This window comes from Ambystoma mexicanum, chromosome 11, assembly GCF_040938575.1.
Source record: "Ambystoma mexicanum isolate Mex_15411 chromosome 11, UKY_AmexF1_1, whole genome shotgun sequence".
Lineage (NCBI taxonomy): Eukaryota > Metazoa > Chordata > Amphibia > Caudata > Ambystomatidae > Ambystoma > Ambystoma mexicanum.
In genome coordinates this window covers 1,486,741,859-1,486,768,180 of record NC_090934.1, presented here as the reverse complement: position 1 = coordinate 1,486,768,180, position 26,322 = coordinate 1,486,741,859, and the positions used below count along the sequence as shown (strand labels likewise).

At 47.4% G+C, this 26,322-nt stretch overlaps 1 protein-coding gene across 3 annotated transcripts in view; it reads right to left on the bottom strand.

The window, feature by feature from the left end:
* The window catches only part of LOC138504633 (zinc finger protein 2-like), a 151,374-nt gene that overhangs the window by 81,575 nt on the left and 43,477 nt on the right, over window positions 1-26,322 (bottom strand). For all 3 annotated transcript variants that reach the window (XM_069625232.1, XM_069625233.1, XM_069625234.1), the window contains one exon: window positions 25,301-25,411. In XM_069625232.1, coding sequence (XP_069481333.1) covers window positions 25,301-25,411 — 111 coding nt within the window. The remainder of the gene's footprint in view (window positions 1-25,300; window positions 25,412-26,322) is intronic.

The following is a 26,322-nucleotide window of genomic DNA, read 5'->3' as shown; positions in this document are numbered from 1 at the left end:
CAATCAGGATGTAAGTGCCAGTGAGATAAGTGATAGATTATACACAAGCTCTATTGAATTTGTAAGGAAAAAATAAATGAAGTACCCCAATATCTTACCCAGCGAGAATACTGACGGTACTCCGGTCGAAGGATTGGGTCCAGTCACTTCAAAGGTGTAAACAACGAGAGGAAAGGGTTAGTTAGTAGGGAACTAAACCGACTTGCACGAGGGTCGCACTAGTAGCGGGATGGTGCATGTGGGTTGCAGCAAGGCGTCCAATGTTTTGTGCACTGAATGGGCTAGAAGTTCCAAGTAGTTAGTCGTGTAGAGAATGGACTTTTGGAGTTCTTACCAGGAAAAAAGGGCTTCCGTGATGAAGACAAGTGAGTTCCACAAGGTTGTCTTGAGGGATAGATAACGTGCAGGCAGACTTCACAAAACAACTAGACAAAGGAATCCTTAAGCAATCGGAGAGTTTGTTTGAAGTGCAAGCAGTTTAAGAGCAGAATCACAGGGCAGAAGCAGTCCGTATAGCAGACGGGAGGTTCGTTCAATGTGCGGCAAAGCAGCGAAACAGGAAGATGAGGCAGTCCGTAATACAAAGGCAGAAGTCAAAGACCAGAAAAAGTACAAACTGTAGCGCTAGTAAAGACTTTAATCAGAAGCGCTGGGTTAGTGGATGCGAAAGTGTTTTATGGTGTTTCAAAGGGCGCGAGCCATATCATGGGGCGTAGTCAACAGTCACATGACCGCGATGGAAGACGATGCGTGCCTTAGAGGAACGGAGAGCAGCAGAATGGCGTGAATGACCCGCAAACACGGAACGTTTCCCTGCCAACCTCCAATGCTGGTAGAAAGGAGATGCCTTAGGAGGGAAGCGACTGGGAAAGCCTCCAGAAAGAATGTGAATGAGGATTAATCGTGACAGCATTCCTCCGGCAAAGGCACCGGCACCCCCCCGGGATTCATGAAAGCACTTCAACAATCGCGGGGCATGGATATTCCCAATGGGCTCCCATGTTCTGTCCTCCAGACCATATCCCTTCCAATCCACTAGGTAGTAGGGAACAGCTGCACACAACCACATGTCCAGATTAGCAGCGACTTCATATTCCACAGAACCCTGCACAAGCACCGAGGTAGGGCGAGAAGGCAACAGAGTGGTAGGTAAACAAGGATTAAGAAGGGATACATGAAAAACAGGGTGCACCCGCCAACGAGAAGGGATATCCAGTCGTTCAGCCACCGGATTGATGAGACCAGAGATGGCAAAAGGTCCAACATAACCGGGAAGAAGTGATTTTTCGCCAGAGATCTTAAGGTGCTTGGAAGACAACCTATCTAACATGCCAACCTCCAATGCTGGTAGAAAGGAGATGTCGTAGGAGAAACGGCGGGAAAAATGCACCCTACGGAAAGGATGTGAACGAGTGCTATGGGCACCAGTAAGGTGAGTAGGGTCAATTGTGACATGAGAGTCAGCGCGGTCCTGTGTTGTCATCCAGGTGCTCCATGCCACGGATCCAGACCCCCACAGCGAAGGGTATCATGTAAATGCTGGATGGAGTGTTTGGAGCCACTGAGTCTGGTGCAGAGCTGATGGTGAAATACTACGTTACCCGCCTCCAACAGGGTGAGCATCTCTCGGAGTATCTCTCCAGGACCTGGTCAGGCTGCAATAAGTCATGCGTGGAGCCAAATCGCTGCCACTGTTGCTTCGGCAGCTATGAATCTGAGAATGGACCCAGAAACCAACACCCTTTGATGAAAGGGTCGAGAGAGGTACATACTCCGGAAGGCGAGATAGAGGACGCAGTGTACAGTTTACCAAGTCAACTGGTGTCTTCATACACTACCCAGGAGTAGGACCAGAGACATCAAATGGAGGAGTTGCGCCAAACCACCCAGGCGATGCAGCTGCATAGAGTGCTGGCCAAGCCACCGCATATAATGACATCCAGACCACCAGAGCACAGAAGAGGCTCAACACTGCCATCCCAAGAGAGAACACCAGCTCTTCCGGAGCGCTCAAGAGCCACGGCAGTCCCAAGTGGACCGACAGCATACCACACTGCTCCAGCCTTGGCAGTTCTGCCATAGGTGTGGACAGGAGCACCACACATTCCATTATGCCCAAGTTGCGGCAAGGTTCCAGGCTTTGAACAACCGCTGGTGGGAAACGCCAGCGAGGACCAGGAAGCAGAGCACCTGAATCCTCAATACTACTACGCTCTGAATGAGTAGTGACACACAAGTCTGTAGTGACACCACCGGTGGGCAAGTCATCTGGCAACCTGCATCCACCCAGATTGGCTAGTCCACCCGAGAGGAAGATCACCTGTAGTCAAACAACCAGCAAGCACAGCACCCGAACATTATGGACAATACCTGACGGGTTTGTAGGACCACCAGCCACTGTGACAATTCCCATCGCTGGATGACAGGCAAAAGTGCTTCTGGATATCGGCTCACAGGTCACCATCGTTTATGAACCAGTCTACAGAAAACACCTGGTCGCATATCCCATTGGAGCCCTTGCTGGGCTGAACCTTCTCGGTGTGGGCGACAACCCTTGCAAATATCTGGGGTACACTCGGGTCAGACTGCGTCATCGTGGGGCGAGGGCAGGAGCCCCCCCAGCACCCCCAGCCCAGCAGAGGAACCACGCGACAAGCGGGGAACAGGACAGGGCCTGCCTGACCCTGTCCCCACACGGCGCCTGACTCGCCCATGCCGGGCGCAGCGCGGCCTGAAACCGAGGCTGAGCCTCATTTACATCAGTGGTAACCGCCGGCAGGCGGATCACGCCGGCGGCCAGCTCCAAGGCCACTCTAAGGCCTGTTGGGTGCCTGCTAACCCCCTCACTCCACTCTTCCTCATCGTGGGGCGAGGGCAGGAGCCCCCCCAGCACCCCCAGCCCAGCAGAGGAACCACGCGACAAGCGGGGAACAGGACAGGGCCTGCCTGACCCTGTCCCCACACGGCGCCTGACTCGCCCATGCCGGGCGCAGCGCGGCCTGAAACCGAGGCTGAGCCTCATTTACATCAGCGGTAACCGCCGGCAGGCGGATCACGCCGGCGGCCAGCTCCAAGGCCACTCTAAGGCCTGTTGGGTGCCTGCTAACCCCCTCACTCCACTCTTCCTCATCGTGGGGCGAGGGCAGGAGCCCCCCCAGCACCCCCAGCCCAGCAGAGGAACCACGCGACAAGCGGGGAACAGGACAGGGCCTGCCTGACCCTGTCCCCACACGGCGCCTGACTCGCCCATGCCGGGCGCAGCGCGGCCTGAAACCGAGGCTGAGCCTCATTTACATCAGCGGTAACCGCCGGCAGGCGGGTCACGCCGGCGGCCAGCTCCAAGGCCACTCTAAGGCCTGTTGGGTGCCTGCTAACCCCCTCACTCCACTCTTCCTCATCGTGGGGCGAGGGCAGGAGCCCCCCCAGCACCCCCAGCCCAGCAGAGGAACCACGCGACAAGCGGGGAACAGGACAGGGCCTGCCTGACCCTGTCCCCACACGGCGCCTGACTCGCCCATGCCGGCCGCAGCGCGGCCTGAAACCGAGGCTGAGCCTCATTTACATCAGCGGTAACCGCCGGCAGGCGGATCACGCCGGCGGCCAGCTCCAAGGCCACTCTAAGGCCTGTTGGGTGCCTGCTAACCCCCTCACTCCACTCTTCCTCATCGTGGGGCGAGGGCAGGAGCCCCCCCCAGCACCCCCAGCCCAGCAGAGGAACCACGCGACAAGCGGGGAACAGGACAGGGCCTGCCTGACCCTGTCCCCACACGGCGCCTGACTCGCCCATGCCGGGCGCAGCGCGGCCTGAAACCGAGGCTGAGCCTCATTTACATCAGCGGTAACCGCCGGCAGGCGGATCACGCCGGCGGCCAGCTCCAAGGCCACTCTAAGGCCTGTTGGGTGCCTGCTAACCCCCTCACTCCACTCTTCCTCATCGTGGGGCGAGGGCAGGAGCCCCCCCCAGCACCCCCAGCCCAGCAGAGGAACCACGCGACAAGCGGGGAACAGGACAGGGCCTGCCTGACCCTGTCCCCACACGGCGCCTGACTCGCCCATGCCGGGCGCAGCGCGGCCTGAAACCGAGGCTGAGCCTCATTTACATCAGCGGTAACCGCCGGCAGGCGGATCACGCCGGCGGCCAGCTCCAAGGCCACTCTAAGGCCTGTTGGGTGCCTGTTCGGAGCCGTAGGAGCCAGGGGCCAGGATCTCTGCCCTTTCAACTCCAGGATCTCTCACTATCAGAAGTTGGAGACGCCCTCAGCCGCATTATACTGATTCTAAACATGTATGGTACATTGGCCATGTACAGCACCATGATACCTATCAGCTTAACTGAACTGTTTTGGTGAGTAATGCTTAACTACATAAGACGGCTAAGTTCTTTTAAGAAATAACTGAAGCGATACACCTACATTTGTAATTGTTGATTTTCTAACAACAAAAGCGGTAACAATCACCAGCTGCGCAAATTCTGAGATTTTCTAACGTTAAACAAATTGTACGCATTTCTTAATGTGTGATTGGAGCTCTCTCACTTACTGAACAGCTATCATTCTATAGTACTCAAGAAGCAAGTACAGTAGACACGAATACATGTTTACTCATACACAGCAATGCCCTCAACACCACAGATCCTTCTTGGTATCATGCGCCCCCCCGACCATGTGGTAGTCTTTTTCTACTAACTGGTCCAACTTGCAGAGTTATCTATATGTCTGTAGCCATTTCTAGCCCAAATGTGATTACCGAATTTAGGTGAACCCCTTGCCTACTTGCATCTACTTGCACATGCCATTTTTAGCCTAAATGTGATTACTGTTCTTAGGTGAACCCCTTGCCTACTTGCATCTACTTGCACATGCCATTTTTAGCCTAAATGTGATTACTGTTCTTAGGTGAACCCCTTGCCTACTTGCATCTACTTGCACATGCCATTTTTAGCCTAAATGTGATTACTGTTCTTAGGTGAACCCCTTGCCTACTTGCATCTACTTGCACATGCCATTTTTAGCCTAAATGTGATTACTGTTCTTAGGTGAACCCCTTGCCTACTTGCATCTACTTGCACATGCCATTTTTAGCCTAAATGTGATTACTGTTCTTAGGTGAACCCCTTGCCTACTTGCATCTACTTGCACATGTCATTTTTAGCCTAAATGTGATTACTGTTCTTAGGTGAACTACTTGCCTACTTGCATCTACTTGCACATGTCATTTTTAGCCTAAATGTGATTACTGTTCTTAGGTGAACTACTTGCCTACTTGCATCTACTTGCACATGCCACCTTTAGCCTAAATGTGATTACTGATCTTAGGTGAACCCCTTGCCTACTTGCATCTACTTGCACATGCCATTTTTAGCCTAAATGTGATTACTGTTCTTAGGTGAACCCCTTGCCTACTTGCATCTACTTGCACATGCCACCTTTAGCCCGAATGTGATTACTGTTCTTAGGTGAACCCCTTGCCTACTTGCATCTATTTGCACATGCCTTTCTTAGCCTGAGTTGCGAACTAAGGTAAACCCCCTGTCTATTTACACATGCCAAACCGTACAATGTACCTCAGCAAGAGCCAAACAGCCACCCTACTGTATCTCCTCATACATATATTACACCTTACCATCTTCATTGCCACCATAACCATGTACCCTGCAGAAAATGCACCCTGTCCAACCCTAGAAAGAAACACTAGACTACGAGCCAGACTACCCCGTCTCTACGAGCCCATCTACCACAACAAGAGACCCACCCTGCAACACACCAAAATCCACCCGAGCCACATCACACCCTGCTACAACTCCACCCAACCCAAACTCATCCCTATAACAATCCAGGATACACCCAACACTACCACTATATCCGGAGCTTTGATCAACGCCAGATCGATAATGGCCCACGCCACAGAAATAGCAGACACCTTATCCTCAAACAACCTCGACCTCCTAGCTATCACTGAATCATGGCTGCACGAAGCAGCAGGCCCAGCACTCTCAATAGCCATTCCAGAAAATTACCAAATAATCAGAATGGACAGGCCCAACAACAGAGGAGGCGGCCTAGCCATCATAGCTAAAACAAACCTCGAGCTAAGACCACTGCCTCAAGCACCTCTCAAATCCTGCGAACTCCTAGTAGCCAAACTACCCATCTCCAACTGTCGCACCTTAACCATCCTTCTAATATATAGGCCACCCGGCCCCATTGGCTCATTCGAAGCAGACCTATCCAGCCTCCTAGCCAACAACATAAAAGACACCACCCAAATATTATTGCTAGGCGACTTGAATCTAGGACTAAACGACCCTGACGACAAATCAGCACAAGCTATAGCCAACATGCTAGATGAACACGGCCTAATCCAAAGAGTGCTCACCCCCACCCATAATAAAGGTAGGACCTTGGACTGGATCGCCACTCTAAACTGCGACACCGTCATTACCAAAACCACTCCCCAGCACTGGACAGACCATCACCTCATTGACTTCACCTTATCTCTCAATAAAGAAGTCAACAAAAGAAAAATCATGGCACCACCACTACCCACTAGAGCAAAAAAAAACATAACCCCTGACAACCTCCTACCACTACTACTGCCAACCCTCAATGCTCTCCCCGATAATCTAAAACCAGAACGCCTAGTAGAAAACTATAACAATACCATAAAAAAAGGACTAGACATCATTGCCCCTCTAAAACTGCAAAAAAGCAAACAGCAAGCCCACCTGAACACCTGGTTCACCCCACATCTGAAAGAACTTAGACTGCACAAAAGAAAACTTGAAAGCCAATGGCGCAACTCCCCTACAGAAGAGAACAAATCACAACTCAAACTTTATGCAAACAACTACAAAAAAGAAATTCTACTCACCAAAAAGAAACTATTCAATGAAAGAATCGAAAAATCGAGCTCCAACACCAGAGAACTATTTGCTATACTAAGGGAACTAGAATCCCCTATACCCCCACCAGACAATATAATTAAAGATAAAGTATGGTGCACCAGCGTCCAAAACGCCCTAACTAATAAAATCAAAACTCTCCAAACCAAAATCGCTCTGAAAAAAGACTCTCTCACCACCAATGAAGCATCTCCCAGCAACCACGACAAAACAGCCAACCGTCCAGGCCAGAATCTCTTCAGATTTACCAAAATATCTATCCCAGAAACAGAAAAAGTTATAGCCTCACTTAAACCATCTAACTGCAAAGGCGACAACTGCCCTCCCCAGATAATCAAGGATGCTGCTAGGGATCTAGCCCCCTTTATAACCAAGCTGATCAACGCATCCTTCTCCTCCAACACCATACCAAGTAACCTCAAAGAATCTTGGGTCCTGCCTCTCCTCAAGAAGCAAACCCTAGACCCCGCTATTCCCACCAATTACAGGCCCATCACCACGGTGCCATTCCTGTTAAAGATAATAGATAGAGTAGCATACCTGCAGATTCAGCAATATCTTGAAACTCACAAACTACTAGGCACCCACCAATCAGGCTTCAGACCGAAGCACGGCACCGAAACAGCCTTAATCGATCTTAAAACCCAGATCAATGAGATTAACGACAAAGGGAACACTGCCATGTTACTACTCCTCGATCTGTCGGCAGCATTTGACCTGGTAGATCACGCAGTCCTGTGCGAACACCTGGCCTCAGCAGCCCACTTCTCGAAAGAGGCCATAGCCTGGATCCAATCATTCTTGGACAACCGAACTATGAGGGTCTTCTCCACCCTAGCCTCAGCAGACCCCATTAAAATAACCTGTGGGGTGCCCCAAGGCTCCTGCGTCTCTCCCACCCTCTACAACATCTTTACCAAGCCCCTATTTGACAAGTTGGACAGACTGGGTGTCTCATATACCAATTATGCAGATGACACCCAGATCCTCATACCCCTTTCAGGCAACTACGCTTCAGATACGGCCTTGGTAAACAAAATATATCTCATCATTCAGGCATGGATGGCCACACACGGTCTATGTCTAAATGATGAGAAAACCGAAATCCTGCTCCTCGGATCCAATACCAATCTCAAAAAACTCAGTTCCAACTATAAGGCCTTCAACATTGATGGCAACACCATCACAGTGGCCAAAACAGTGAAAACACTAGGCTTTCACCTTGATGCAACCATGTCACTAAAAAAACAAGTTAACTCACTAGCATCCTCCACCGCCTACACATGCAAGCTAATTAGGGCAAGTAGAGCCTTCCTCACCCAAGCTAGCTGCATCATCATAGCCAACGCCCTAATACTATCCAAACTGGACTATTGCAACGCCATGTACCTAGGAGCCAACAAATGCATAACCAACAAACTACAGACACTACAAAACAACGCTCTCAGAACAGCCCTCAACCTACCCTCCAAGGAACACATCTCCAACAAAAGGAGAGAACACAAATGGCTTAAAATCCACGACCGCATCTCCCTCAAAACGGCATCACTCACCTACAAATGTTTAAACAACGCAGCCCCCCCCTATCTCGCATCCAGAATAAAGAAAAAAACCTCCACCCGCCCCACCAGATCGATTAATTCCTACTGCCTGCAGGTACCCAATTTCAGACAAAAGAAAACCGGCGGCAGCAGCTTCCCTGTCTTGGCAGCCCAACACTGGAACGCCCTCCCACTCTACATTAGGACAGACCAATCCTACTATAGCTTCAGGCGAAACACCCTCACTTGGCTGCGGGCCAATGATCCTCACGACTAACCCTGCCATCTAATCTGATCATGCCAGTGCTATAACCTGACTACCATGCACAGCCTTAAATATGTAAATATGTAAATGCAACCGAACTGCCCCTATGCACAGCACTAATTATGTAAATTTGTAAGCTTTCGCTCAATTATATGTATATATGCACATCCCACACAATGTAACTGTAAATGTAATGCTCTTTTTCTCATGCCTATCTTATTCTGTAACCAAGTTTTTATGTAATCCTATCTTCCTGACCTCTGTTGCGCCCTGTTACCTCTGGGTTTTGCGCGCTATACTAAATAAATAAACAAACAAACAAACAAACAAACTGCAGTTTCCACGTGATGTAGCTGGAGTCTGTACTCCTATCGACACTCTGGCTCTGGTCTGCAGAAGGCGGAGTCAAGATCCTGCAACACTGGTGGTGATTGGAACTAATTCCTTGATGTTTCACACACTGGCGGCAATATGTCAGGAGATGGCAGGACCACAATATGCCAGCATGTTGTCCATGCACCCCATATGCCAACAGGCATACTTGCAGAGAGAGATCCGATCCAGAACTCCGCCATTTGCACCCATTGGATATGTATGCACCCCCCGGTTCGAACAGATCACAATCCCAGCACAACACTGTGATGGTCCCTGGCAGAGTGTGACTCAGCAGGGAGCCATGACCAAGACGTCTGGTGATGGGAGCACCAGAATGTGGGGAGCTCCCAGGGAGGTTACTCGTACAGCGGACCCTGATGACAACGGATTGAACGGACCTGAAAACCATCAAGGTACCGGTCATTAATGTGACCAATAGGACCATCTGCGTACCAAGATGCACCATCATCACACAGTTCACCTGACCGCTTATGTAGCCCTAGCAAGTGTTGCCACTGTCCCAATTAAGAAGGCGTTGGATATGAAGACCGTGGACTTTGGAAACTCCCCGATCTCAGAGAGGGACAAGGACCACTTGAGGGAGCAGCTCGCCCTGCGCACCAAGTAGTTCCCCACAAGCCTTTGGGACATTGGCAAGGCCCAGAGAGTCAAAAACCGGATCAGGTTGTCTGACGACACTCCCTTCAGGGAGCGGTCATGACGCCTGGCCCCAGGAGACTTGGAGGATTTATGGCATCATCTGTATGATCTTCTGCAGGCTGGAATTATCCAGGAGTCCAGGAGCCCCTACGCTTCTCCCATCGTCATTGCCCGGAAGAAAAACAGGGATGTCCGAATGTGCATAGACTACTGTTGACCTAACACCTGCACTATTCTGGACCAGTATTCCATGCCCCAGATGGACGAGGAATTGACTGCCTGACTGGGAGTATGTGGTTTTCGGTCCTTAACTTTCGGAGTGATTAGGACCAGATTCTAAAGCATCCAAAGGATTGTGAGAAGATGGCTTTCATCTGTCCGTTGGGATTTTACAAGTTCATCAGGATGCCACAGGGGTTCGCTGGAGTGCCAGCAACTTTTCAGCACCTCATGGAGAAGACCATAATGTAAACACATTGCCCAAATGCACATGGCCGTAGGTGCTCATGTGGCTGAGCTGAGTGACATCAGTCTTGGGTTGAAGCCTCATGGAGAATTAGGTCATTCTTGGTGCCCTTTAAACTATGATGATCAGGGTAATATTGCTGTCAGTTCAAGTGGGAGAGCATCACACTACAGAGGAATAAGAGGCTGCAAGGTTAGGTGGTGGCAAGCAGGAACCAGCAGTTTGGGATGTATGGCAAGACGGTTTGTGCAAGGTAACCAGGTAGACAAACATGTGGATAGATCAGTATTAACAAGAGAACTGGTGAGGAGGCGAAACACAACCTGAAAAGCCAAGATGAGGACCCTTTTCAAGGAGGATGAAGGAGTATTGAGGAAGGCCTAGAAGGAGGCTGTAACTGTGGTCATGTTTACTCAAGACTATGTTTAGCACTGTGTTGGCAATGAGAGCTGAGTCTTTTCATGCTGAGGGGATGGAGGTGGTGGCATAGAGATGAGGAAGGGCACATGTGGTTGAGAACCAGAGCAGAATGCCTGGTGGCTGTGAAATAGGCATGGAATGCATGTGAAGTATTGGTGCTGTTAACTATGATACACTGTGGGATCATCAAATGGCAGAGAAGCATCCATGTTTGTTCAGAGGCAAAGGAACAGAAGATGTGTGCGTTATCAGCAAATATCTGATAGTGGAACCTGAACAAGAAGAGGACATCACAAACGAGTGGGAGAAAAGCCGGAAGAGAAAGGGACCAAGCTAGTGCCTTCAATTACAACCATAGTTCAGGACACCAGAAAACCAGTGAAACCAGAAAAAGAAGAGAATGCCAGGGCACAAGTGGCTGTGTGGAGCCAGAAGAGGAGGGAACCAAGCTGGAGCCAGGTGTAACACCCATTTGCAGTGAGGAGGGTACAGGGATGGAACAAAATACCAGGACACCGATAAAGACATCTGGGAAATAGAAGAACTTAGCATCTGTTGTGTCTCAGATGCCCCGAGCAGCCAGGGGAGCGAGAATGATGGTGAGGGAAGGGCTGAGGAATGCTATGAATAGCAGAAATATGGCTTTGACAGAATGCAATGAACCAGTGGGTAATCTGCAGGAGTGTAGTGCCGATCGATGATAGGTCAAAAGTCTTATTGTCGCAGATGGGCCGAATGTTAGGGAGAATTGTAATTTCTGTGCTAATTCCTTTCAACCTTCGAGACCCCCAGCTCTTTTGCTGGACTTTAGGAAATTTTTCTCACTCTCTCATGTGTTTTGACCCGACTTGGATTATGTGTTTCCTTTGTTTTTGGAGTCTGACTAACTCCATAGGCATCTACTTTTTGTATGGTGACACAGCACCTTCAGTGCAGTGTCACAGAGAAATCCTTTACATTTCTCGCTGAGGTGCTCGCAGTCTATGGCACCCCATCGGTCACTTTTTTCCTGCTTTCTTTCCCAGTCTGTCCACAGTGGATCTGCAGTGTGGAGGAGGAGCTACACAGACTTCAAAAACTCACTTCGGCCGCGGAGCGGCCGCAGAGCTGCTCGCTGAGGTGCTCGCAGTCTACGGCAGTCCACGGCCGCTCCCCGGCCCACCCGACGCCGTAATGCTTGGGGGCGAAGCAAGCGGCGAGGGGCATTGGTTGCGAAGCCAGAGGACGAGAAGCGAAGACAGTGGGCTAGAGAGGCGGAGTCCCCTGAAGCGGGTGAGCCGTTCCAGAAAACCCCCCTTTCTGAAGGATTTCACAGCACTGGCTAAATTCAAAGCACCCGCCGCCCCTTTGCCAATGTCTTCGCTCAAACGCAAAGCTGTTATGGAAACAAACCCACACCGGCCTGAAATACTCCCCCCCCAGAACTAGAGGCGGCGACTTGGCCACCTCAAGGGGAAGAGAACAATCAGCTCACCACAGAAGCCACAGAGGAGCCCTCTGCGGAACAAACCCCCTTGACTCACCAACATCCGTCTCATCACGCTTTGCAGAGAATCCAACACTGAGACCTACCAGTCCTCAAATCCATGAGGAAGAGGATCAGCCCACTCGACCTGCAAGCGGAACCGGCGCGAAAGGCCTGGCTTCAGAGTCCGTGGACGAGGACGACGGCTCCGACTCGAGAGACCTGCAGTCCGCACACAGTTGTGGCCTCCCTGCTCTTGATCCAGGCGCCGCCGCTGGCCGGGAGCCCGCCGCGAAGGCGACGAGCCCTGCCGCCGACGAGCCGCGCATGGAGCAGAGTGAGGGGGAAAACACAGAGCGGACTAACGCTGCCAAAGGGACAACCCCGTTGAACTCGCAGATCTCGGAGCCCTCACAGAACCAGAAGCTGGCTGAAAGGCTTCAAATTACAACTATACCAAGATGACTCTGAACAAATGCTGCGAGTGCTGGCCGGCAAGCAAACAAAATCATTTTGGTCACTGGTCAACTCCAACAGCTCACTAAGTAAGGACGCCCTAACATCTAGCGTACCAGAAGAAGCCTGGATCAAACATTTCGCTACCCTTTTTGGTCCAGCGAGTAAGGAACCAAAACCTGGGACACGTCGAACCAGCTGGTGGGCCATAGAGCCCGACCCATCTAGCATCGAAGACAAAATCAAGAACCTTAAATCATCACGAGCACCAGGTCCTGACGGCCTGTCGAATATGGACTTAAAATCCAACCCAAAAGCCTGGTCAATCCTAATAGTCGAAATTTTTGAATCTTGTGCGGCCACCACATCCGTTCCGAAGTCTTGGAAAACAGCCAATGTAGTGCCTATCTATAAGTCTGGAGACAGAAGCGATCCAAACAACTATCGCCCGATAGCACTCCTTGACTGTATTGGTAAACTCTTCGGATCCTTCTTACTGGACAACTTCAAAACCTGGGTGGCGTCCTCAGAGGGTTGGGACAACTTTCAAACAGGCTTCCGAAAAAATGTGAACACTATGGCAAACATATTCATTATCAACATCTTGAAAGCCAGAGTCCAGGAAGGGGCTCCTTCCCTATGCATGGCCTTCATCGATATATCCAAAGCCTTCGACAAGGTAAATAGAGAAAAACTCTGGATAAAACTTACCAATTGGAATTGCCCACCGTATCTGCTAGATCCAATACAAGACCTTTACTCAGAAACATCCATGAGAGTCAGACTTAACGGTACTGGGTTACTTTCCTCCGTAATAGGAACAGCTAGCGGAGTTAAGCAGGGATGCCCTCTGGCACCAGCACTTTACAACGCCTATACCGGTGATTACCAACAAGCCGAAAAGAATGTTAAAGCCTTCCCGCCCTCCTTAGGATCCGAAAAAGTCAGTAGATTACTTTACGCGGATGATATCATCCTCATTGACCAGACAAAGATAGGGTTACAGCGAAAATTAGACAATTTGAACGAATACCTTCATACTAACGACCTGGAAAGTAACGCAACAAAAACCAAAGTGATGCGACTGACGAAAGCGGCCAAACGCAAAACCTCAAAGGTATGGTTCTTCAACAACACCCGTATGGAAGAGGTGGATGCCTTCAGATACCTGGGCACGATGTTCAGTAACAAAAGGAATGAGCAATCCATGTTAGACCTCCTGACCAACAAAAACAAAACTTTGTCAAATCAACTGACCATCATGGATAAAAAATGTGGTCGCTTCTCAGTAAAGGCGGCGACGAATTTCTATGAGATGAAAGTGGTCCCAACGCTCACCTACGGCACAGCGGCAATGTTTGGCATCCCTGACTCAACGTGGCCTAAATTGGAGGGCTCACTCTGGAAAAAAGTGCTCCGACTGCCTACTTCGACTCCAATAGCATTGATAAGAAGGGAACTCATCTCTCCAAGGAACAGTATCTAGCAACACTCTGATGTTCTACAGAGAAGTGAGATCATCTGTGGAGAAAATCTATGCATTGATATGGGATGAAATTAAGAAAGGTTCAAACAAAACTCTCAAAACTGGGTTAGAAAAAAAATCAAATACTTCTGAATTCAATAGGCAGCTCAGAGGAGGAGCTCTTGACAAATCCGAAAAGAACGGCAAAAAAACTGATAGACTTAGATTGGTGCGACACTCAACAAACAGCAGCAAACTACAAATCAGTGGCCCACTTGCCGGCTTTCGCCCAAAAATTAAATGAACCCATCAGCTACCTACTCCAATTCCCGAATAAGACATTCCGCTCTACCTTCCTAAGAGCGTACTGAAAATCCGAGGCAAATCTGAATCGGACGGCTGCCGATTCTGTCGGAACTCAGACTTAAAGGAAAGCCTGAGACACTTGATCATCCACTGCCCAGGAACAACTAGCAATAGAAAAACCCACCTGGATCACTTTTATTCAAACTTCTCAAAAATGGACGAGGACTACTGGTGGTCATATCTAATGAACGGGCTAAGTCGAAGACCGGTTATCGCAGTGGTAAACTTTCGACACAGTCTGAAGTTGGATGCCATCTGTGAAGGACAAGAAAGTTTCTAAAAGGACTTAGCCCGTTTTTGATAAGCATCTGGGAAAATGTACTTGGACATTTCTCTTCCTCCTTTGTAAAAACTGCTAACAGTTAAACACAAATAAAAAAAATAAAAAATAAAAAACATTTCACATACTGTTCCCGAGAATAGTAAAGGGAAATTGACCTTTCCCTTTGTAGGTCTAGCACACACCATCTTATGTGGAGTGCTGGGGGGTTACTTTAGTAGCCCCTTATCCTACATTCTCATGTAAAAAAATGTATGTTACCCTCACTACTTTAAATGGCTGGTGGCAGTGGTTTAATGTTCCTACCATTGTGCTTTTGTACTGCAGGCTGAACTCTCAGCTGCAGTACAGCACCCATGGGTGACCATTTTGTCAAAATGGCCCGTTTTCTTTTTTCACCATTTTCTGTTTGTGCAGTCTTTCTTGGGTTTTACTCTGCGTGCCAAGTCAGGTTTGAGCCCTTTGTTTGTTTTGCCTTTGGCAGGCTTCAGTCCTGAAACCCACCTCTGGCTCCAGTGTGTCTGGAAGGGCACTAAGTGAGGGAGGATCCTGAACCTCCTGTGTCCTTTATCTTTAGGAATGCCTACATGTACCCAGTCCTGATTGGCTGGCTAGCTGTCCTTTCAGGACACCCACCCTGCTGTTTGAGTGACAGCTAGGCTGTGCATGAATGGGAGAAACCTGCTTAAAAGCTGAGGGTTTTGGGACCAGAGACAGAGTCAACCACTAGGAAGAACAACCCGATGAAGAAACCATGAACGAGGCTTGCTGCATCCTCGTGGACCTTTGAATTTGCCAGTGATGCCCTGCTGCTGTGCTGAAACTCCTTTTTCTAATCGATAAGAGAAGCTCCGGAAGGGACGACTCATCCCCTTGGCTTAGTGGGACCAACTAACCCCAAGACTAACTCCATTGGACCATCTTCCCCGACTGGCTGTACTTCTTTGCTGCTGCAGGAATTGAGTGCCAGGGGTCAAGAAATCCGTAGTCGAGTGCAACGTCTGTGATACTTGCTGTACTTCATAGGTAATAACTTGGTTTTTAACTATTATTGCTGGGAAAGGTTTTTATCTAGACTTCATTGGAAGATTTAAGTGCTCACATGCCCATAGAACCTGTTTAACATTTTTTCTTCCCTTAACCTTTCCTTTCTACAAACCTCAGAATCTACAAAAAGTGTACTAGTGATATATAAATGCCATTACTGTCCTAGTTAGTGAAGTCACCTCAGGGTGTAGGAAGTGTGTAAGAAACAGCTCTAAAGAGCATCTACTAGCTTTGTGTTGAATCTGGAAAAGTATATTTAATTGTTACACAAATTGCCCTTTTTAAAGAACGCTTATTTAAAAATGACTTTTAAATAAATAATTATTTAGAACAAAACCCCTGAGTGTAAGTGTTACTTGGCTACTTGTATTTGTGGATTTCATTGCTACAGCTCATATATCTCTCTCTCCCTCTCCCTCTGCCTCTTACGTTCTACTACTCTCTCCTCCCCACTACTCTATACTGCACCCTCCTAGTACTCTACACACTCCATTTTCCTGACACTGCACTCCACCCACACCTTCTCCAGTCACCTTCTGAACCACTCTCTATCACACCCCCATGCTCTCCCTTAATCTCATGTACTCATCTTGCACGCACTCACACTCAAGTACCACTTCCGCTCAGCAAACACTACCGCAACTTGCAAATGCTCTTGCAATTCTCTGCCACACTCTTCTGCACCACCCTTCCTCCGCCAGGTCTCTTGGTTCTCCCTATTCCTTGACCTCAGCCAAACAACCCACACTAACCAGGTTACACGGACCCTTTTTATCCTCCCACTATCCTTGCCATTGACTTCCCACATCAGCTGGTTTCCCAGGCCAGCAGTGAGTGCAACAAGTATGGAGCAAGAGTCAACATGTTCATCCAAGCAAAGGTAGAAGCCCCCGCCCCCTTCCTCCAACTTCCACAACCCACCGCTAGGGTAGAAAACCCCTGTGGTAGGCCTCCGGCCCCAGATGGGTCCCCATCCCCCTCTTGACAGACCCTGTCCCCATATACTGTGACCTTATGCAAGTTCTCCCTCATTTGTTTTTGTCCTCATAGTTCACCAACCTTCTTTTTCTAAAGCAAGTCCACCCTCATGCCCACACTGGTGATATAACTCTGCTTAATGTGTCTTTGGGAAGCGTTGCCCGTACCATGGCAGGGTACCTAGCTCAACTCCTTATAAACTCTCTTGCAGGTGGCACACTAGTGCAACCATTTTGTGTTCAGGTAATAAAGTGTACGTTTTTAGTAACACAGCGCCCGCCTAAATCCAATCTCAAAACATTTTATGGTCTACGTCAATACAATGATGTTAACCAGCAGCATCTGTAACCTGGGGGTTGTAACACTACAATCAGCCTGTAGACATGCGGAAACAGAACCAAAAGGCCTTGGTGCGCTCTGTTAGTCAAATATAAGAATCTGTAATTCCATATCAAAGTGATATTTATTCATTCACTCGATACCCTGCTACTTCTAATATTAAATTCTGATAACTAACCCTTGAGTCCTCGTGCCAACATTAACACACTGGCGCACGTGCCAATGTTTCGCCCGCTTTGAGCTTCATCTAGGCATTCAAATTACATACATAATACATTTGAAAATGACAACTAGATAACACATGAATAATACATAAGAAAAAATCCACCTATATTATAATAATGCGATTAATACCAAGGAGTGGTTGCTAAGCGCAAGATCCGGATTCAAACCTGTGTTGCGCTGGCTTGTCTTGCTTCTAAGACAAACACGTTGCCCCTGAGCTATCCTTCCTTGCTCTAGGGAGAGGAAAATAACAAAGTTGGAAAAATAAATATAATAATTTGATTATTCATGCACTGGTGAATCACCTGGGAAACGGTCTTCAGTCCCCAATTAGATACTGCACCGTGGCGGGTCTCACTCTTTAGCACATTAGCACCTATAGAAATTGTCACGGAAGTTGTGGAATTCGATGCAAGTAATCATAATAAGCATGAATAGATAGGTAAGAGAGACAGTAGACCCAAATGAAGTATGGATATCATCACAAAAGGCACCTAGTGTGGCATGATTTCTCGTTCAATTGGACACAGTAGTATAATCAAAGATATGGTGATTGTGATCCCTGGTGGGTGAATCGGTGTGGTGCGAGACCCGCCACGGATATGTGGAGCTTGGCCGCCAGGTACGCTGGTATGCTACTCATGACTGCTTTGTAGAGGATACATGCAGTCTTGAACAGTAGCCTGGCTTGGACTGGAAGCCAATTTAGTTTGCGTAGGATGGGGTAATTCAGTCAAAATTCTGTGCTCCAGTAATAAGACATGCTGCAGCGTGGTGGACTGCTTTTAGGGGAGCCAAGTGACCATCTGGAAGCCCTGTCAAGAGAGCATTTCCCCCATCGATGTGTGAGACCACAAAGGCCTGCACTATGGTTCGGAAGTCTTGCAATGGTATAAAACGTTTGATTTTTCAAAGGGTCGAGATTTTGAGCCAGGCTATTTTGGCCTTGTTGGACAAGTTGTTTTTAGCAGGCGGACCGATGAGGATTAATTCAGTCTTAGATGGGTTTAGTATGAGGTAGGCAGTCGACATCCAGTACTGGATGATAGCTAGGTAATCGCAGAGACGAATTATGTCCTGCATGCTCTTTACTCTCATGTACAACTGAGTACCGTCTGCGTATTGGTGGATACCTATATTGGGATCTTTGAGGAGAGTGCCCAAAGAGGACTCTGCAGAAGACCTGGAGTTGGTCAGAATGGAACAATTTAATCTGGACAGCCAGGTGTCTGCCTGAGAGGTAGGAGGTAAACCAATTTAGTACAGTGCCAGAGAATCCCATCCTGTCAGCAAAGAGGGAGAGAAGATTGCGGTGGTCGACTGTTGAATGCAGCCGAGTGGTCTAGAAGGACAAGGAGGCATGCGCCACCCTTATCCATGATTTGGAGAGCATCATGCAGCACCTGGATGGTGGAGGTCTCGTTGCTACACTTTAGGCAGAACAATTATTTAGAAGGTGGATTTATTCGATTCTGCCGAGTAGTTGTGTTGCAGCTACTTTTTCCAAGATTTTGCCAATAAACTGGAGGTTCGCAATGGGCTGTAGTTGGACAGGTAGTCTGGATCAAGGGTTGGTCTTTTCAAAAGAGGTCATGTGAGACCAGTCTTGAGGCTGTCTGGGAACTATGTTCAAATGATGAACAAGGCATCAAGTTTGTTGTACGAGATGAGGTCAGCCATCTCTGCAGTGTGAACAACTGCTGAACGAGCACTGATCAACATGAAAGCTTGTGTGCATGTGGTCCGTGGTTGTTCGATCGAGGCAATATTGAGGAGGATCGCTAGGGTAGCTTTGCTGGGGCTACCCAGGGCGAATGGCCATTTGAACACTAGTGCGAGTGGGAATTTGCTGTGGAGGGAAGAGACACATGGTGACGTCTTTTGATGAGCAGCAGTAGTAGTGATTAGTCTGCAGTTGAAATGCAGGATAGCGGGTCAGGCCCTAGGCCTGATTAGGCCCGAATATGCTCAAACAGGTGAGATCCTGGTCTTCACAAGTCCTTTGCTGAGGACGCCAGCGGTAACTGGCGATGAGGACGCCCAAGGAGGACTGATTAAATACTTGGTCGGCAGAGCAACTGAGTGGCAGGGACTGGTCACATGCGCTTAAAGGGGAAGTTCACTCAAAAATGTTATTGTCTCAAAAGATGGGCCATAATACAAAATATGTATATAAAAAATATTTTTAAAGAAAGTTCCTTTGTAAAGTATTGAGGAAATGAGGCTCACAGTAAATAATTTCAAGCAGTAGGAGGAATCCATTTTGTGAAATGAATGAGCCTCCTGTGCTTGTGTTAAGCTCGGCTCTCGCAGGAATAATGTAAAAAAAGCCCCCTACTAGGAGCTTTTGCTTATTACAGCCAGAGTGCAGAGAATGCCGTCAGGCTCCTTCCTGCCGTGTGCTGCTGGCGAGAGCTTCTTTTTTCCTACTTTCCCCGGCTTAAAGCAAAAGACAAGGCAATTATAAATACTGCGTTGTTGTATTTATGATTGCCATGGCTTTCCGTTTAAGACTCCTGGGCTCCCAGTAGACTTAAAAAGAAAGTCTAGGCAATTATGCACTTGCGTGATCTCAATGTCACCTGGCCTAGTAGGATCGTCGTCTCCGTCTTTGCTCGGTTTCCCCTCCCTTGCCTCATCACGCCTTGAAACACTTATGATATAGCATTTATAACTCACCTATACACATCGTTATGAATACTATGCCGGCAGAGCATTCATAATTGCTCCAACTTTAGTTTTCTAGTTTTCCGTGCTTGGGAAACTAGATAGGAAAGTTACAGCAATTATGAAAACTCCCCTGGCGGCCGGGGATGTATTTATAATTGCTGTGCCTTTCATTTTACATTTTCTGTGCTTCCCTGGGCTTGGGGAGCACAGAAAACGTAAAAAGAAATTCAAGGCAATTACTATGGCAGCCTCCTCTCTTCACGTTAAGCTCTTCTCTCTGGCAGCAGTAAGCAAAAGCTCCCAGTAGATTATTGCTGCGAGAGCAGAGCTTAACATGAACAGAAAATGCAGCTTAATTTTGCAAAATAGATGCCCCATGCCAAAACCTTGAGACTCATTTCCCCAAAAATGTACTTCGGAACTTTCTTTAAAAATATTTTTTACATATATTTTCGATTATGGCCTATCTTTTGAAACAATAACATTTTTGAGTGAACTTCACATTTAATGTCATACTAAACGCACTGCATTGCGCAAGGCATAACATAAGCAGTGTCGCATAGCAATTTGCTATGCAATTCTGTAGTTTTGCTAATCAAATGAACACTTGTGTAGCAGAGTAAGCTACTTAAGTTGCCCTCTTCAATGAAAGCACAGCTCGCCCTGCATTCCTCTCTTGCCGTTCGTGCTCTCTTCATCCTCTTTTCTATGTTCACTTCAAGTGCTAATGGAGGGAAAGTGCAGCAGTAATCCTCTCCTCCATCCACTCTTAAATGCCAAATGCATGTGCAGGAGTGCAAGCATTTCTTTTTCAAATTATTGCAAACCAGAAGTAATCGGGGTGATACTTTTATTAAGATTTTTATATCCTGTATGGTAAAGACAAGTATGTGTCAACTTTATGTCTTTTAACAGGACAGTCATGCAATTCCATTCCTAAAATGTAAGTTGTTAAATAATACATAATTACAGTATTGAGACTGTAAAACCTTGCATCGATCCATGCTTTACAGTCAAATTTAGGTTAGTGTATCTGAATTTCATAGTCTCAATTATATTTCATTTTGTTGGGGAAGATGCATCATGTTGACTAGTGAACTTTTGAAAATGTACATGTCACATGATCAAATGCTTTTGATGGCAAACCTAGTTCTGTAACCTGCATGTTGCATACATCTTGCAACTGGTGCTCAACCCATGATCGAACCAATACTCCGTGACATTCTATATTATCACCCTGTTGCTTTATACCAGGTACCCTGAAATTGAGATGACAGCAAACTACAATATTCCACCTAGATTGGCCAGTTCTCTGCATGCTACGCAATCCACTCTGCTTAGTCTCCTTCTTTCCTCTTACATGATAAATACACAAAGCAAACTAAATGCTTACGCAAAGTAGTGATCACTAGATTCATCCAGTCTGTAGATCTACAGATCTACTGCAATACCAAACACTGTAGTTAGTATCTATAGCTCACTTTGCTTTGGGATTGTATTATATATTACCACCTCCAGCTGCCCAAACTGTTTTCAGAGACTTTTTTTATCATATCCATTTATTTGTGTCCATTCATGCAGCTAAACTTTTACATTTTACAGATATTCACCTATGTCTCACAAAGTCGTTTCGCCCACTCAGTCGAGTAGATTTTATGAAGGGCGAGTAGCATTTACAAGAGATGTTTGAAACTTTTAGTTAACATCTACTTTGTTTGCAGTAAATGTCAAATACAAGATTCACTGTGCATGGCTGGACTCTGGGTGGCAGCAGTGTGCCAAACATAAAGTGGGTTTGTAGTGACATGCACCATTCTACAGAAATCGCATTATACATTTGTTGTCCTCAGTTGCTACGGGTCGAGTGCATTTCTCTTAGGTGAAATAGGTAAACTAAGCCATCCGACCTGCATGTCTAGCTGAAGAGTAAAGAATTTGCAAGGTCCGACTCCTCTCACAAATGTCCTATTTCAGCGGTAAGCAAAACTGCTGTATGGTTGCTCATGTCTTGGGTACAAATAACATCTGGTGACATTAACTATATTAGTACAAAAAAAATTGATAATCAAATGGGTCTGTTTGCTAATCAAAAACATTTTAATGAGCAAACTCTGCTAATCAATTTTTGAAAACTAATGTATGCCTTGTTGCGAGGTTTGCATGTAGAGTGGTCATTGGCCCTAGCCGCGGCACCAAGCAGCAACTGAGCAGAGTGTATTCCTTGTTGCAAGGTTTGCATGCAGAGTGGTCCATTGGCCCTAGCCCCGGCACCAAGCAGTAACTGAGGTGAAAGTATATGCCTTGTTGCGAGGTTTACATGTAGAGTGGTCATTGGCACTAGCCGCGGCACCAAACAGTAACAGAGCAGAGGAGCCCCTTTTCCCATCTTCCCTTAGCAATCACAAACTGCACCCTAACTATCTTAACGGTTACCTAAATTCCTCCTTATTCAACCAACGAAGCCAAATGCTCTTATCCAGGCAGGATGCGGCACTCTCTGTATCTCAGAATGGGGATGGCAAAACTCCTGAGGGGGCTTTGGAGTTCATTGTACCGCCGCACAGCACAATTCATTTGGCTTCAGAACCGGTCAACTTACTTTGAAATAGGTGAAGCTTTTTCTTAGTTTAGATAGGAGAATGCTCAAAAGTAAACATGTGCAACTCACCTGTAGTGTTGGTAATGATTTCTCTTTATATACATTGTAGGAAAAGTAAATGCCTGTGTAACAAGGCCAGGGACCTGACCCGGTCAAGGAAGGATAGGGACCTGGGGTGGGAGGCATGCCAGGGTTTTCATCAGAGCCAGTCCTGCCCCAGAGGTGGGTCTGGGAGTTGGGAGGGCATCGTCCATGTACATTCTGCCTGTGCCTGCATGTTTGAAATGAGTACCACTTCTTCTTTCCCCATGCTGGCTAGTGACTTTCTTGTCCCATAGATATTCACTATCCTGCATGCACATTGGTAAAAGAATGAACGAGCATCTAGCCTGGGGAGAGACCATGGAGAGCTATCATATGCCAGATCAATCGGCACAGCAGACGAGAAAAATAGACACTACGTGGCCGTCACGATTCGCTTCCTTCGCTCCCGTTCCCACCACTTGGGGGCATGATTTGGTTTTTTTTTCCGTACTGGACTTACCTTCCGAACCTTATGCTACAGTGCTGTGATGAACTGGGAGCACTAAATCCTCATTTTCCAAGTTACTTCCCTTCCGGATCCATTCCAGGTTTTTGGCAGCCAGTATGCTGGTTTAATCAAATTACTACACTTCCCAGAATGCCTGGCCCACAGCTTCATCTCCACACTTGCAGGACAAGGCTGGGTGGAGGATAGGCAACACCTGTGGCTGCAGGTGCAGCAAGCAGCACACCTGTGGCGTGTGGTTGTTAAGCAGGTTTAAAAGCCTCAGTTTGCTTCAGTCCAGCGCTGGTCATTGATGTAGTGTTCCTGTTTGTGACTGGTACCTTGTTCCTGGTTCTTAGCCTTGTGCCTAGTTCCAAGTTTCTATTCCTTGTTCTTTATCCTTGGATTTCGAATGTATGTGCTTAATTGATTTCTGCTTCCCAGATTCCCTTTCTGTCTTCCTCTGTTAGCAGGCAGCATTTCTCAGTGCTTTCCCTTTTGGTGCAGCCCAGTTTGCCTGTGTTCTATATTTCTTTGACTTTGTCCTTTGCTGTTGTAAACCTTGATACTTTAGTCTTTCCTCTTTATAGATTAGCTTCCTGCCTTTTTTCCGTGGATGGGTGGGAGACGTTACCCTTGTAATTTCGTTTCCCCTGCTCCTGTTCCTTTACTTTCCCTTGGAATCCATTCCATGTTTTTCCTTACACCTTTGCATATATTTCCCATTGATTATTAGGTGTGGTGTGCTGTTGTAGCTAGCTCCTGTGTGAATGCCTATGATTTCCTTACTATTCTGTAATCACTATTCCTACTTGCCCCTTGTCTTGAGTCTTATGTATTTAGTTATCCTCTCATTGCTGTTACAGCCTTTCTGGGTCCTGTTTGATCAACAGGGTTCGTGGCCTTGCTAACATTCAAGTGGTATTTCTCGTCCTCGTGAGTACTGTTTTTAAGTTTCCTTATTCAATACCATCCAGAGTGTTAGCTCACAGATCCTGTCGTTACTTGCCCTGTATGTGGGCTTAGCACTGTCATTACCTGTAACTGCAATTGTGGGTAAGGCGCTTGCCGACTTTCCTTGCAGTCATAAGGAGCATCTAAGTGCTTACCCCACATTCCTTTTCATAGATTTGTATTGTTATCACAGTCTATTTGCACTCCTGGGTTTTGCATACATGAGTCTTGGTTCCTGTGTGCATGTTGTTTGACTCAAAGCTATTCACTGTGTGATCTTGTGCACATTTCCCTTGCCATATTCACTGCCTTTGTCCTCACCTGACAGTGGCATGGATCAGCGTGAGGAAAAAGGCTCCAGCAGCGAGCACATGGAGCACTGTCCTCTATATATCAGCTTTCTCATCGCATTCAACAAAACCCACTAGGCCATTACTCTAACTTGCGATGGCATGGCGCAGCCGTGCCCTTGTCAAACTCGCATCCTGCCAATGCTGGAAAGCCCTCATATGCTGGTGGGAGAAAATGGTACTTTGGTTTTAAATGCTTGCAAGGTCTGTAAGTGGAACTAATGGAGAGAGAGTATGGGGTGACTGCGAAGGTATCTAGGGAAGTGAATGGGCTGAATATGAGAGAAGGTGTGGGTGGAGAGTAGTAGAGTGGAGAGGGGAGGGCACTAGTAGTGTGGAGGGAGTGGAGAGTAGGATTGGTATGGAAGAGGGTGAGGGTATTACAGTGTAAGATTAGAGGGCAGAGGTAGGTATTAGGGAGAAAAGCATGGGAGATATAGAAGAGGTAGTGTGAGGGGCAGAGAGGAAAGATGATGGGTGGAGCAGAAGGAAGGAAAGTAGGAGGAGGAAAGGGAGAGTAAGGAATACGATGGTGAGGAAGAAAAAAACAAATGCGGCCAGAGCATCTAAAAAGGCACCAATACTGCATTATGCTGCATTGGCGAACTTAGGTCAGGGACCACCTAAATTGATTGCAGAGGGAGTTAGAGAGAGTAGACATTTGCCCTTAGGCCTCTACAAGCAGAGAGACAGCTTCTGAGATAGAAGTGGTTAACAATCTCTAGAGACCATCCTGGAATTGATAAACATCTGGGCCTGGGAGGGAACTGTCTGCGCTAAATGAGGGAGACGGGCACAGCCCTTAACGAGACCCTGTTAAATTCTAACAATAAAAACCCTTGAACTGTCTTCGGGAGTTGCTGAGGTCATCTGTGACACATGTTTCTTGTGGTATTGAAGAATACTTTCTCGTATCGTGGATGACAACCGATAAACATGTGTTACTTACTTGTGGGATTGGTGAGGTTTTCTCGTTGCGCACAATCAAGGTGGCCTGTGGAAAACGAATCGGCCTCCCTTTTAATGTCAATTGAAACAGCTACAGCAACATCGGCATGCTCTGTTATAAAAATTAAAAGAAATATAAGTGTCTCTGCGGCCAGAAATCTGATGGATGTGAATATCAATAAATACATATAAATTAATCCAGCTCCATTGAAGGAGCTGAGAACACATATTGGCATACATAAGGGACAGTACTTGTACTGATAAAGACAACAATTAGTGAACATATTTATGCAGTGGTCTGTAAGGACTCTGGAACACCAGAACCATGCAGGGTACAACGACACAAGGTAGAGAGCCGGGCCCCTTTAAACTCAGAGCCCCAAGTAGAATAGCCCACAAGCATGAGGCAATGGTTACATTTCCGACTTCTTGTAAAACCTTCCAATAAAAGACATTAGGGCTCCACGAGCACACAGCAGCTGTCCTTCCCAGCAGTCAAACCCACAACATCCTGAACAAGGGAGATCTCTTTCACACCAAACCCTCTGTACAGTAACATTGACCCAACATCCTACACAGTACTGAAGGCTCACCAACCCAACAACACACACAGTACTGAAGGCTCACCAACCCAACATCTGACACAGTACTGAAGCCTCAACAACCCAACTTTTGAAGCAATAATGGGCCTGACATGCTTCAGTGAGCCTTCACTGACCAAACCTTCAAATTAAAAAGGAACTTTCACAAACCCAGGATTTCATTCAAAAGGGAAACTTCACTAAAACCACCCTCAAACCTTCACTAACTCAACCTTCTCTGCATTAGTGAGCCCCAGTAAAACCGCTGTGTTAAACTCAGCCGCCCAGATGCAGCAATTAGATATAAATGTGGATACTTATCATTGAGACCAGTTCTCCAATACCATCGTCAGAAGATTGTCTCCAAGATTATTCACAGAGCAGAAACATTGGCTGTGGAGGGGAATTGGTCAAGGTTTGAGGAAAACTTAAGGCAGAGGGT